The sequence below is a fragment of the Panthera leo genome, chromosome B3 (assembly GCF_018350215.1).
Source record: "Panthera leo isolate Ple1 chromosome B3, P.leo_Ple1_pat1.1, whole genome shotgun sequence".
Classification (NCBI taxonomy): domain Eukaryota; kingdom Metazoa; phylum Chordata; class Mammalia; order Carnivora; family Felidae; genus Panthera; species Panthera leo.
The window spans coordinates 61,942,968-61,957,673 of record NC_056684.1 but is presented as its reverse complement, the minus strand read 5'-3'; the positions used below and the strand labels follow the sequence as shown (position 1 = coordinate 61,957,673).

The window sequence follows — 14,706 nt, the reverse complement described above, 5'->3', positions numbered from 1 at the left end:
GATGAGGAAACCGAAACTAAGTGCATCACCTGTGCACAGGGTCCATCTAATGAGTGAGTGGGCAGGAATAAGAATGCTGGTCTTGCTCTTACTCCAAAGTTCAACATAAGGTGGGAGAATGAATACTGCTGTCATCAACTCAACAGGGAGTGTGTACTGAGTCTGTACTAAGCAAAGCCCACTTAGGCCCACCCTATACATACTGGAAAGCAGTGAAACTCAGGAGCGAGGCTTTGGGGACAGTGAGGAGGTGGCTGTATGGACTCTGTGTCCCTGACACATCCCTCCTATGCTGGCTGGCTCCATGCAAGGGGGTCACTTCCTCTGCACAGTCCCGTCCTGGGGAATCAGCTATACCCTCTTCCCTTCAGCTTGCATTGGAGAAATGGACAGTGTGGTGGTTAGCTCCTCAGCATCTGCTCTTATTTGAATACTGCCTCCTGGTTTCCCCATTTCCTAGCCACATGAAGCCTGGACCAATTGCTTCACCATTCTGAATGTCAGTTTCTGCTTTTGCAATGCGGGAGAAAGAGCAGTGCCTGCTGCATAGCATTAGGGGAAGGGTAAAATGAAATAACATTGACTGTTATGATCTTAGGGTAGTGCTTGGCACATTGTTGATACTCAGTAAATGTGCCTTTTATTATTTATTATCTGACCTTTGGCTGGACCTATTTGTATTTCCCTAATGCACTCGGCAGGTGATGTGGGATGGAGCCTTACGCACCGAGCAGGGCTTCTCCCGAGATGGGCTCACTTTCCCCAGGGCGGTAACCTCTTGTCCGCGCCTCAGCTCTGGCACTTTCCCTCCTCGGACCTAGCCAGAAGGGCAGTGCCCCTGGCTGGGAGAGCGGCATCGCTCCTGTAGGTTCTGGGCGGGAAAAGCGGGACTTAGGAGCCACAGAAAGTTATTTCGGAAGGCGTAATTTGTCGCCCCCTCCTGGGCGGGGTCCACTCAGGTCCAGAAAGCACTCGGTGGAAGCTGGTGAGGGTTCAGTCCTGTGCACCTGGCAGGGAAGTTCGGAGAGTAGCGTGACCACGCAATAAACGCTTCAAACCTGGACGCTTTCGAGAGTAAAAGGGGCGCTTTTAGTCATTTCACCCAGGCTACCCGCTAAAGCCAGGATAGTGGTGACCCCGGCCAATAGCCTTCCACTTTAACAAGATACAGTCCTTGTGCCCCAGAAGAGAACAGAATCCGTCTGGATGGGCTAGGCGGGTGGAAGAGGGAAACTGAATTGGAGCCGCACTCTTAGCCTCGAAGTTCGGTCGCTTTGGACTCCCCACCTGCCTTCAAGGTCACCTGTCCCACGTTCTTGCCAGGCGTTGCAGGTATTTGCTCCTCTGTGCTCCCACAGCGTTGTGGCCATGTGTCTGGGTAAGCCTCACGAGCGCTGAAACTTTTTGTCCATTTTGATCTCTGTAGTGCCCCCCAAAGCCTGGAAAAGTGCCTGGCAGAGAGTGTGCGCTCACTTGTGGAATGAGCGAGCTTCTGAACAAATCCATCCATCGCTTTTCTAGCATTAATTATCTGTTTACTGGTCCATTGCCCCTGCTGGTTTATGACCTTCAAGGACGGTATCCTACTTATCTCTGTGACTCCAGCACCTAGCCCAAGTCTAAGCACAAAGTAAGCGCTCAACACTACTCTGAATGGAAGCAGTCCGGCACCCCTTAGCTGTGCTTGGTCTTTTCTTCCGCCCCTTTTGTCTCTCCCCACACCGAGGAGCCTTTACGGAGTCGCTTAGAGGCAGGTTAGGTAGCACTTGGCGTCCCTCGGCCAGGTCACCAGTTCTGTCACTTCCTGAAAGCTGGTGGTCCCCTAAATGTGGAAGAGAGGCTAGGACTGCTTGCCTATGCCTTGTGAAGGTAGGATCAAGAGAGCGATTCGATTGAAGAACGGGAGGTTCTCCTGAGGGCCTAGGGTAGCGGCCTGTTTGGAGAGGTCGGAGCGAGAGCTGGACACGGAGGCTGAGACCGTCTGAGAGAGGAATGCCTGTGCAAAAAAGGAACTGAGGAATGGCTCCGAGCCTGGGGCTGGAATGCGCTGCGCGGATGGGGAAGGGCCTAAAAGCACTGGGATTGCCTCCTTGTGTCAAAATTCAGAACTGCAGCAGGGTCCTGGAGGGGAGCGCCTGTATTCAGTAGCGCCAGCTCACCACCTAGCTGGACCGCAGCTGTGACGCGTCTATGGCTCCGCCCCAAACCGAAAGCTGCCACAGCACTTCCGGCTCCCTCCCTCAAGAGTGGACTGGGCCAGGTCCCTGTCCCTGTCCCGCCCCGCGCCTTGGCCCCGCCTTCGCCCCGGCAGCCCTCGCTGCGCCTCCCAGTGGCGGGTCGGGGACAAGTTCCTACGCGAGCAAACGCGGGTTTCTGAGAGCCCGGAAGTTACGTTATAGGCGCGCGTCCCGGGGGCGGGAGTCAGCTGAGTCGCTGGGGCGAGGTTGGGATCTTCTGGGATCTGCAAAAGGAAACCAGTGATCTTTTGGGGGTGGGAGCGGGGTGCAGGACTGCACCAGATTCAAGGGAGAGGGCTCCGAAGTCTTCTCGCTCATTATAAGGCGAGAGCGAGAAAATCCTCAGGATCTTAAAGAGGAGAAGGGGGCGGTGGATTGCCAGGATCTGTCAGAGCCTTGTCGAGGCTGCGGAGACGCAGTTTCCAATCTAAGGCGACGGGGATCCCTGGGGGGAGCGCTTTTGGAATCCCTAGGCCCGGAACGGAGGGCCCAGAGGCCGGGCACCATGGCGTCCATCCTGGATGAATACGAGGACTCCCTGTCCCGCTCAGCCGTCTTGCAGCCCGGCTGCCCCAGCGTGGGCATCCCCCACTCGGGTAAGGGAGGGGAGGGAGCCGCTCACACTATCCGCACACCTGGCACCTGCGGGGGAGGATCGGGGAGAGTAGCTCCAAGGGTCCGGTTCACCGCCTGGACATACAGTCCAGACCTAGGCCCCTGATTCTCCTCAGCTGGTGGAGATTCTCCTCAGCTTGGCCCCCAGCTGGTGGATGGTCGAAGTTTAAAAGAGCAGCAAGAGCAGTCTCGTGATCTAGGCCTTGCCACTCGGGTTCTACAAGGAAAGTGGGACCCATTTAAGGAAGTGACTTGCTTACAGGGCCCCGGTTGAGAGAAGTGAGAATAGGCTCCAGGCTTCAGCCAGAGCCTGTGCTTTTCCTACCAGGCCCCTTCTGGAGGTGGGAGGAAGAGGGTGGGCAAAGAAAATGGTGGAAGGGGAATGTTGTAGGGGTAGGAGGGCTGGTCCTAGAGGGAACTTTGTCACTGAACAGGGAAAAATGAAGTTATTTTGGGCCTTTGCTAGATCTGGGTGCAGGCTGGCCTTGAGGGGAAATTTTTGTAGAAAGTAGGACAGAGTTGGCAGAGGGGTCTCAAGTGCTAGGTATGCAGTGGTAAAGAAATGAGAATAAAAGCTAGAGAAAGAAGCTACAGCTTGATTGGGACTGTTCCCCAGGGCTTCCTCTGCCTTCATTCTTCTGGAGACTCACTCAGAGCATTACTGCATGGGTAGGGAGGAGGGGAGAGAGTGGATCTAGACTACTTTAGTTGAGCTGAGATTGCTAGGCCCGAGATTGATAAGGGAGAATGCCCAACCCTTTCTACTGAGAAGGGTACATGAGGGTGCAACAGCATTATAAGGGTTCAAAGAACCCACCCCTCACAGCTGTCAGAAGGAGCCCAGAGCCCTCATGTAGAGATGATTAGCAAACTACTTGATATGTTGATAGCAAACTTTTACCTGAGGGCTTGGGGTAGGAGTATGTTGGGAAGGTGGAGAGGAAAACAATTTTTTGTTTGCCTCTCCTTGTTCTTCCTCCATCTCTTCCATAGCTCACCTTTAATTCCCTCCTTTCCTGTAGGGTATGTGAATGCCCAGCTAGAGAAGGAAGTGCCCATCTTCACAAAGCAGCGCATTGACTTTACCCCTTCTGAGCGTATCACCAGTCTTGTTGTCTCCTGCAATCAGCTCTGCATGAGCCTGGGCAAGGATACCCTGCTCCGGTAAGTGAGGGCTCAAAAGACTTAGTAGGGAGTGGATTAGTGGTATTTGGGGACTATTAACTGACTGGGGACTTTGTTTCATTCTGGGCAGGTGAAACTACAGTAGATTTGGAATTTTCAGGAAACATCCATTACCAAAGAACTAATGTAGTATAGTAGTTAAAATCAGGTAGATCTGGATCAGAGCTCAGCTCTCCTATGTACCAGCCAGGGAATGTTGAATAAGTCACCCAGTCTCTCTAACTGTGTCCCGTCATCTGTTAAAGATAGTTAGAACTATCTTTAGTCACAAGTTAGTCACATTGATCAGGGGAACCATCTAGAGTCCTGAAGTAAATCCACTATACATGGAAATAATATATCTCAATAAAATTAGATATAAACACATACATACATACATACATACGTAAGTGGGAATACTATATAACAAGGGTGTCAGAAAAAAATGCTTATCTAGAATAACCATCTGGAATAAAACAGCTAAGGCTCTGTATCACAAAAATAAATTCTAGGTGGGATAATTATTTAAATAGGAAAAACAAACTGAATATCAAAAGAATATTTAATAAATGTCTGTGTTCTTGGGCAGAAGGGAGACCTTCTTACTCAAGCTAGAAAGGACAGGTATATTTGACTACATAGTAATGACAAAACAAAAACAAAAAAGCCTTTGAGGGGTGCTTGGCTGGCTCAGTTGGTAGAGCGTGTGACTCTTGATCTTGGAATCGTGAGTTTGAGCCCCACATTGGGTGTGGGGATTACTCAAAATAATAATAAAGAAAAAAAGCATTTGAATCTGGTCATGACCAAAGATGGTGGGAAAATGATGTGTTTCCACATATGACTAAGGATTTACATCCCTATTCTTTAAAAAGCCCTTACAAATTAATAAGAAAAAGACACTTAAGTAGAAAGGGGAGGGCAAAGAATATAAACAAGCAGTTTACAGAAGAGGAACTCTACATTGCCAGTAAACATCTAAAAATATTTTCAACCTTTGGGAAATAAAGGTAAGGTACCATTTTTTTTAACCTATCAGATTGACAAAAATTAAAAATAGTAATAGATGGTGCTGGTGAAGACACACAGAAATGGACTCTCACACACCGCTGGTGAGAGTATAACTTGCCACTGTCTTTTGGAAAAGTGTTCTGGAAATGCCTGTTAAAGTTTAAAATGTCTATAAGTTGGACCCAACAATCCCACTTTGGAGAATACGTAATCTTAGAAAGAAAAGTACCGCTTTGCAAGGGTATAGATACAAGGATGTTGACTGCAGAGTTATTTATGGTCGGAAAAACTGGACCCAAACTGAATGCCCATCAACAGGAAAATGATGATAAAATTATGGTTGAGCCATGAAGGGGAAAATTATGCAGTTATTGAAACAATGAGTTAGATAGAGCTGTATGTTGATACTGTGGAATATTCATGAAATATCATTAAGTGAGAAAAGCAAGTTAAAAATTTATATATATACACACACGTATGTACACAACATGAAGTGATTTTTGTAAAAATATAAAGACAGTGACAAAACAAGTCTATGTTGTAAGGATGGAGAAAAACCTTAAAATCAGTTTTGTCTATGGAGAGTGATGTGTTTAAGAAGAAAACTGTTAACTCTTTATACATCTTTGCTTTGATTCTTTAAAAATGGGTATATAATTTGAAAATGGTTTTAATAAGGGAAGTATAATTTCAACAGGAGCACCCCTCAGTGTTATTGTGAAGATTGAGATATACTTGGTTAAGGTCTTGGCATGGTGCTTGGTATGTAGAAAGTACTCAGTAACCATTAGCTAGTATTTGTTCTTTTTTTACCCCAGCAATCTGGGATACCCCTGCATTGTCTTCCCAGATGCACTGTAGATCTTCTTAGTAGAGGGAAAAGACTTCTATTTAGTGACTTCTCAAAATGAGGTAGGGGAATTCTCAGAGCTGAAGGTTCTTAAGTAGGATCCTGTGTGTATTTGAGAGTTCCCTTGAGATTGTGTGCAGAATTTTATATGTGTATATAGATTTCAGGGAAGAGAGCCTGTGGCTTTCATCAGATTATAAAGAGGTCTGTGATTCCAAAAAAGGATCTGCCCTTCTCTGGAGTGATGCTGTGACTCTTGTCCTGACAGCATTGACTTGGGCAAGGCCAACGAACCCAACCATGTGGAGCTGGGACGCAAGGATGATGCCAGAGTTCACAAGATGTTTCTGGACCACACTGGTAACTGGTGGTGGAGGTCTGAGATTGGTGGGGCGGGGGGTGGGGAGACTGGTTGAGCGGAGGGTAAGTCATTGCCTGGGTGGATGGGATCTGAGAGTGGTGGGGATAAGGAGGAGGCTGAGGGTGGGAATGGCAGCATTCTGTAGAGTGCCATACTCTTCCCCACTCTAGGCTGTCACCTGCTGATTGCTCTGAGCAGCACTGAGGTCCTCTATGTGAACCGTAATGGACAGAAGGTACGGCCACTGGCACGCTGGAAAGGACAGCTGGTGGAGAGTGTGGGCTGGAACAAGGCACTGGGCACCGAGAGCAGCACAGGCCCCATCCTGGTCGGCACTGCCCAAGGCCAGATCTTCGAAGCAGAGCTCTCAGCCAGCGAGGGTGGACTTTTCGGCCCTGCCCCAGATCTTTACTTCCGTCCATTGTACGTACTAAATGAAGAAGGGGGTCCAGCGCCTGTATGCTCCCTTGAGGCTGAGCGGGGTCCCGATGGGCGCGGCTTTGTTATCGCCACAACTCGGCAGCGCCTCTTCCAGTTCATAGGTCGAGCAGCAGAGGGGACTGAGGCCCAGGGCTTCTCAGGGCTCTTCGCTGCCTACGCTGACCACCCACCCCCATTCCGTGAGTTCCCCAGCAGTCTGGGCTACAGTGAGTTGGCGTTCTATACCCCCAAGTTGCGCTCTGCACCTCGGGCCTTCGCCTGGATGATGGGGGATGGCGTGTTGTATGGAGCATTGGACTGTGGGCGCCCCGATTCCCTGCTGAGTGAGGAGCGAGTCTGGGAGTACCCAGAGGGAGTAGGTCCTGGGGCCAGTCCACCTCTGGCTGTCGTCTTGACCCAGTTCCACTTCCTACTGCTGTTGGCGGACCGGGTGGAGGCAGTGTGCACGCTGACAGGGCAGGTTGTGCTGCGGGATCACTTCCTGGAGAAGTTTGGGCCGCTGAAGCACATGGTGAAGGACTCCTCCACGGGCCACCTGTGGGCCTACACTGAGCGGGCCGTCTTCCGCTACCATGTGCAGCGGGAGGCCCGGGATGTGTGGCGCACCTACCTGGACATGAACCGCTTTGACCTGGCCAAAGAGTATTGTCGAGAGCGGCCTGACTGCCTGGACACAGTCCTGGCCCGGGAAGCTGATTACTGCTTTCGCCAGCGTCGTTACCTGGAGAGTGCCCGCTGCTACGCCCTGACCCAGAGCTACTTTGAGGAGATTGCCCTCAAGTTCTTGGAGGCCCGACAGGAGGAGGCTCTGGCCGAGTTCCTGCAGCGAAAATTGGCCGGTTTGAAGCCAGCCGAGCGTACCCAGGCCACACTGCTTACCACCTGGCTGACGGAGCTTTACTTGAGCCGGCTCGGGGCTCTGCAGGGTGATCCTGAGGCCCTGAACTTCTACCGGGAAACACGGGAGCGCTTCCGGGCCTTCCTCAGCAGCCCCCGCCACAAGGAGTGGCTCTTTGCCAGCCGGGCCTCCATCCATGAACTGCTTGCCAGCCATGGAGACACGGAACACATGGTGTACTTTGCCGTGATCATGCAGGACTATGAGCGAGTGGTGGCATACCACTGCCAGCACGAGGCCTACGAGGAAGCCCTGGCCGTGCTTGCTCGCCACCGTGACCCTCAGCTTTTCTACAAGTTCTCACCGATCCTCATTCGCCACATCCCCCGCCAGCTGGTGGATGCTTGGATTGAGCTGGGCAGCCGGCTAGATGCCCGGCAGCTCATTCCTGCCCTGGTGAATTATAGCCAGGGTGGCGAGGCCCAGCAGGTGAGCCAGGCCATCCGCTACATGGAGTTCTGCGTGAATGAGCTGGGCGAGACTGAGCAGGCCATTCATAACTACCTGCTGTCGCTGTATGCCCGAGGCCAGCCCGCCTCACTGCTGGCCTACCTCGAGCAGGCTGGGGCCAGCCCGCACCGTGTGCATTATGACCTCAAGTATGCGCTGCGGCTCTGTGCTGAGCACGGCCACCACCGTGCTTGTGTCCATGTCTACAAGGTCCTAGAACTGTATGAGGAGGCTGTGGACCTGGCCCTGCAGGTGAGCCAATGCGTTTTGACCCCATCCAGTAGAGGGACCTGGAGAGCAGTTGCTTCAGATGCTGAGGGTTTGGAGTGGGGGGCTGTGGCTAGAGGGTGCTGGCATTTCTTGCAGAGAGGTGCTTTAGTGTAGAGGTTAAGAATGTGGACTCTTAAGGTCAGGGTTTGAAGTCTGGTTCTGCCACTTAGGAAGCTGTGTGACGTCAGGCTGATTTCTGACCCTGTTTTTGCCTCAGAGGATTCGGCCACAAATGGTAATGGTACTTAGCTCCTAGAGTTGATTAAAGTAGTGTGTATGAAAAGCACTCGGAACAGTGCCTCCTCTACAGTAAGTTCTACATTCATGCTAGCTATTGCGTTACAGCCACGACTGCAGAAGGGGAAGGTGCCGAGTTACACTTCTCAATCCTGAGTCATCACTTGCCTTAGGATCACACGAAGTGCTGTTTAAAATACAAATTCCCGGGTCTGAACCCAGGACTTACTGAATCAGAAAGTCTGAGGTGAGACCCAAAAAATTTGTGTTTAAAAAAAAATTTTTTTTTAAGATCATTTCTTTATTTTGAGAGAGAGCGAGAGTGAGCAGGGGAGGGGCAGAGAGGGAGAAAGAGAATCCCAAGCAGGTTCCGTGCTGTCAGTTCAGAGCCCGACACGGGGCTCAATCCCACGTACTGTGAGATCATGACCTGAGCCGAGATCAAGAGTCGGACGCTTAACTGACTGAGCCACCCGGGTGCCCCCCAAAAATCTGTATTTTGAATATACTCCAGGGTGATTTTTAAATTTGCTAAAATCAAAGCCCCAATTGTCGTAATTAGCTTTTACAAAGCTGTGACAGGGACATACCCATTACTGAGACAGGTTTCTGTCCTGGCCTCCAGAAGCCCTCACCTTGCTTGCTCCCAGAATGCTGGGAATCCTGTCTTGGGGCCTCTCCTCGGGCCCAGCTTCTCCCGGGGCACCTGTCTCTCCCGTAATCTGTATCGTAGAGGGCAGGGGGCTTGACCTTAACACTCGTGGTCTCCCCACAGGTGGATGTGGACCTAGCCAAACAGTGTGCTGACTTGCCTGAGGAAGACGAGGAACTGCGCAAGAAACTGTGGCTGAAGATTGCACGACACGTAGTGCAGGAGGAGGAAGATGTGCAGACGGCCATGGCCTGCCTGGCCAGCTGCCCCTTGCTCAAGATTGAGGACGTGCTGCCCTTCTTTCCTGACTTCGTCACCATCGACCACTTCAAGGAGGCGATCTGCAGCTCGCTCAAGGCCTACAACCACCACATCCAGGAGCTGCAGCGGGAGATGGAAGAGGCCACAGCCAGCGCCCAGCGCATCCGGCGAGATCTGCAGGAGCTGCGGGGCCGCTACGGCACAGTGGAGCCCCAGGACAAATGCGCTACCTGCGACTTCCCCCTGCTCAACCGCCCTTTTTACCTTTTCCTCTGTGGCCACATGTTCCACGCTGACTGCTTGCTGCAGGCTGTGCGGCCTGGCCTGCCGGCCTACAAGCAGGCCCGGCTCGAGGAGCTGCAGCGAAAGTTGGGGGCTGCTCCAGCCCCTACCAAGGGCTCTGCCCGTGCAAAGGAGGCCGAGGGTGGGGCTGCCGCTGGGGGACCCAGTCGGGAGCAGCTCAAGGCTGATCTAGATGAACTGGTGGCCGCTGAGTGTGTGTACTGTGGGGAGTTGATGATCCGCTCTATTGACCGGCCCTTCATCGACCCCCAGCGCTATGAGGAGGAGCACCTCAGTTGGCTGTAGGAGGATGCTGTGCTGGGTGGGCAGGCCGTCGGGGGCACGTGCCCCTTCTTGGGAAGGCTACACCCTGGTCTGTGCTCCATCATCTGGAGACTCGCCCCATTGTTGGGAAGAGTGGAATTCTAGCTGTCACCGAGAGGTATCATCTGCCGCTATCCAGTTCTTCAGAGCGGCCTTAGGGCCACTGTTATGCCAGGCCATCTGCCTGCCTCCCAACAGGGGGCCTTAGCCTGGAGAAGTCAGAATTCTGACCCCATCACCCTCTCCCCTCTAACGGTCCTGTTTTCCTTTTTACTCCCCACAGACATCCTGTTCACCTTCTAGAGCGAGAGTACCATTCTCCCTTTTCACTGTGTGGCTCTTCCCCTTCAGAGGAAGGCGTCTCCTGTGTCTGCCCCTAGGTCCCAGAGAGAAAAGGCAGCCCCTCCAAGTCCTGGGCGTGGAGGGTGGGGAAAGGTGGTACTGGTGGTGGGCGTGTCTTGTGTACGCTTTCTAGAGCTCTGGTGTGTGGGCGTGCCCTGGGGGACAGAGCCTCATGGAGGACAGTGGGAGATGATGATGGAGTGGGGAACATTAAACTGCCTGCGCTGTGCTGGTGGTCCTGGAGTTGATGGCTTTGTTGATGCTGGCCTGAGTGGCACGTGAGTGATCTCCAGGAGCACAGGATGCCACAGGGATGCTGCTGGGACCCTGAACACTTTCCAGCCTTGGACCTCGCTTCTTCACCTGATGATGTGACTGATTTTGACATATTTTCTATCTGTTCGCTTCCTTGTCCCTCTGCTCCATCCTCTCCTTCTCCAGGCTCCAACTGGGATTGGTGGCCCACCATCCTCAGACCAAGCACTGTTCTTCCCTTTGGCCAGCAGGTGGTACTGCTCCCCACAGAATCCTTCACACGGGCAGCTGAGGGCACTAATTTCTCGTCCCTTTCTCCGCTAGTGCTTCCTCAGTCTGTTCCTTTCTAGTATGTTCTGGGAATCTGCACTGCCTCACCGTGAATCCAAGCCCTCATTCTTCCTCCCTTCACTAGCCCTTATACATGCGAGATTTTGCTTGCCCTTGTCTTTGCCAACCTGGATCCTTGCATTCCCAGCTTCTGCCAGCTTTGATACTGCCCTACCACTGTCTGGTATTTGACCATATTGTTCAGATCCAGTGTGGAGGTAGGACTGCCCCTGCCACCATCCATGGCATTTGGCAGATTTTTTTCCTCATCTAACTTCTGTGACCCGCCCTCCCCCTCTGGACTACATACACTCTTAGTTGTGGCTACCCTAAGGAGTCTGGATCAGGGCCTTCCCGTGACATCAGCGAGCACCCTTTGCCCTGTGGACCGGGGTTCACAGTCCACTGTTCAGCTCTATAGGTGTGGTCCATCAGCTGCTCAGACTGAAACAAAATAACAAGTGTGTCTTCCTGGAATCAGGCTGGGGTCAAGCCACCTGGCTGGTGACTACATGCTTTTCTCTCTCCTGCCGCCTCACCCTTTCCAAGACTTTTATCTCCTGCAGTCCTGGTGGAGTCTTGCCCTGCCAAGTCCCCCCAACCACTAGAACAACCCTGTCTCCTCATGGCCTCTGCCAACCGGCAGGCTAGAAGCCGCCCGTCTTTGATGAGTCTCAGACTCTCCGTCTTCTCCCAAAAGCAAGAGGGAACAAATAGGGAGGGGTTGGTAATCCCTGGGTGGGCAGAGAGCATCCTAATCCTGTTCCCTCTGTTCGAAGATTTGGAGGCTCTTGCTCCCTTCCTCTCCCCATGTGGCCTACCATTTCCCACTGTCAGTGAATATTAGGTCTAAATTTTGACCTGCCACTTGCATGGTCACTTGCTTACTTAGAACAGCTTGGGTCTTCTGTCTCTGCACATAATGGGTACCTAATACATGTTAGTTAAACAAACACTGCCCTATTGCTCCCTCTTCCCAGTGGACTTGGCTAAGACAGCCTGGGATGCCCCTGCCCCCTTCTGTCTTCTGAGCCTGCCCATCTGGTCCTAGGCTGCTTCCTCTTTCCTGGAAAAAAAGGCCACAGGCTTCCCTGGCACTGACAGAATGGGGTTCCGTTGAGTCAGGGCAACGGGAAGCTACAGCCCTTAGATCCCTGGAAACCAAGCAAGGCCTGGAATGGAGGGGAGAGAGGAGGCCCTCAGGGCCTTGGCCCTAAGCCTGGGGAGGGCCAGAAGGGGGTGGAGTGGGGGAGCAGCTGCGTAGGCAGGGGCCAAGATGAATGAGCTGCTCCTGGAGCTGTCACTGGAAATAGGAGGAGTGGCCACAGGCAGTGACGCTGAGATCAGGGCAGGAGGCCTGTAAACAAGGAAGCCACCTGGGGGAGACTCAGGGCGGTCACTGGTCCTGGGGAGCAGGTGCTTCCTGAGGCCCGCCCTTGAGAGGGCTCTGGGGGACTGCCTGGCCAAGTCGTCAGCTGGCACGAGGGGGCGCTGTCGACTGGCTTCCTGAAACCACCAGCTCCTTTCCACAGCTCCATGGGGAGTGGCTGTCGGAGGGTGTGACAGCCTAGCGTCTGAGGCCTGGCTTTCCCACCGGACAGCCCTCCCTTCTCCTGTCCCCAGTGCAGACTGGCCAAGAGCACCAGCCTGGAAGGGAGGGCACAGGGCTCCAAGCCTGGCCAGCATGGGTGTGAGTTTATTCCCCCAGGACCACCAAGTCTTGAATTCCCCCTTCTCCCACCCCAGGGCTCAGGTTGCAGGCTGGGCCCTCATCAACCCCGTTGGATGGGAGGGGGCTTGGAGGCCACCAGACTCCAGGCTGCCCTTGGCGCTGCCCCCCTGGCGCCAGGGAAACAAAAGGTTAGGGGGCCCAGAGGGAGTTATCTGGCCCCACCACCACCAGGGGAGGGGGAGGGGGCCAAGAGGGGCATACCTCCTTCCCACTCCCCCAGCTCTGCAGATTCTTCGAGACACTTTCACAGGCGGAAATTCCCAGAGGTCAGAGGAGGGAAACGGTTAATTCCTTTTATTCAATGGGTCCCCCCTACACGCCTCCCCCCAGCTTCCTCCCTCCACTTCCCGCCCCCCCCTGTGTGAACAGGAAGTGGAGAGGAAAAGGCTCCAAGCAGAGCAGCTGGGAGCAGGAGGCAGGGAGTGGGCGGCAGGCTTGGTGCCAGCCCTGCCCCTCATGGTTGCTTGCTGGAGGGCCAGAGCCACTGTGGCCTGGGAAAGAACCTGCAGCCCTGCTGGTGAGTGGCAGCAGAGCCGGGAAACAGCCTAGCTTGGAGCCCCCTTCTCTCAACATGCTCCTAGGGCAGAGGCTACTGCCAGGAGGGTGCAAGGCATCCTCTGTCCAAGACCCAGCTGCCCTTGCCACTGCAGCCCCACCCCCACCGCAGGCTGGGCATCCTGAGGCTGGCAGGCATCTCTTTAGGCAGCCGCCAGTCCTGGCACTGGCTCCAGCCACTCAGCCCCTTGGCCCTGCCAGTTCTTTGAAGCTCATGCAGTGCTTCCTGTTTGGGGCAGGCGATGCCAGAGCCCCTCCCCCACCATTGTTCTGTGGAGACCATAGGTCCATCTGTTGCCCCATGGTGGGGCCCCTAGGCAGTGCCACACGGGAGCAGCACCACAAAGGACCCTGCTGGCAGCTTTGATTATGTGGAGTGAGGCTGGGCCCCACAGCAGGTTGAGGGTGAATGGTGGTCAGAGGCAGTCCTGGGGTGGGCAGTGGGATAGATGGAGGATGTGAGGCGGTTCTATTTAGTGGGCAGCCAGAGCCCTCGGCTTTCTCCCCCACCTGGAGTACAGAGATGATGATATTCAGGGAGCTATACCTGCTGATGCCACCAGGAGACAGGCACCATTCTTATGCCCAGTTTCCAAAAGGGAAACTGAGGCAGAGGGGCAAACTTTGGTCTCAGAAGGCCGATAAAGGGGACACAAAGTAGGGTTCTTCTCTTAAGGGGATTAGTGCTTCTCGATGAATGCCCTCTGATTGGGTGCTTTCCTCTCCTTGAGCTGCTTTACCTTTTCTCAGCTTTCGCCTTGAAATAGCTCTTGAGCTGAGTAGTCAGGAACCATGAGGTCACCGGGAGGTTAGGGTGGCCCTAGGTTGGTGACCAGCAACCGGTGTCCACTGAGAACAAGCCCAGGCAGGCCCAGCAGAAGAAGAGAAAGGGGCATTGGTCTGTGGCCCCGGGAAAATGGGTGCTGCTCTTGGTTCCCAGTCTGCCTTGGCCAAAAGTGTGTTTGTGGTTCCCAGGTGTGGAGGCAGGTGCTGTGTATCCCTGCAACTCACCTCCTCTGCCTGATCTCACAGCTCTGACTTCAACCTGCTTCCTCCCACAGGGCTAGAAGCCCAGACATGGTCTACCCTACTTCCCTTACCAGATCCTCTGGCTTCCCGCCAGCTGAGGACCTGGATGACCTAGACCATGCCTCCTGGAAGGTGAGAGCTGCAGAGACCTCAGATGCTCCTGTTCAAATAAAAGTCTTCATGGATGTCCTGAAATTGATATGCTGTGTTTCCCTGGTAGACGCTGGGCTGGGAAGCCCACACCTCTATTTACTGTCCTTTCCCCCCCCACCCACCCACCCCAATCTCTATGGGGTGCCAGGATGCTGAGGAACCCAGTTTGAAAACCCTTGAGGTGCCAATCCCACCTCCTGATTTTACAGATGCTGAATGTAAGAGGAGAAATTGGTGGCTGATGTGAGGCTCCAGCC

General features: G+C 53.5%; 1 protein-coding gene across 1 annotated transcript; it reads left to right on the top strand.

Moving 5' to 3' along the window:
- Positions 1-2,417: 2,417 nt before the first annotated feature.
- VPS18 (VPS18 core subunit of CORVET and HOPS complexes) lies at positions 2,418-13,031 on the top strand. The gene is made up of 5 exons (XM_042942379.1): positions 2,418-2,833; positions 3,875-4,016; positions 6,146-6,237; positions 6,409-8,279; positions 9,310-13,031. Exons 1-5 carry the CDS (start codon positions 2,743-2,745, stop codon positions 10,033-10,035), a joined length of 2,922 nt encoding a protein of 973 aa, XP_042798313.1. The 5' UTR covers positions 2,418-2,742; the 3' UTR covers positions 10,036-13,031.
- Positions 13,032-14,706: the final 1,675 nt, after the last annotated feature.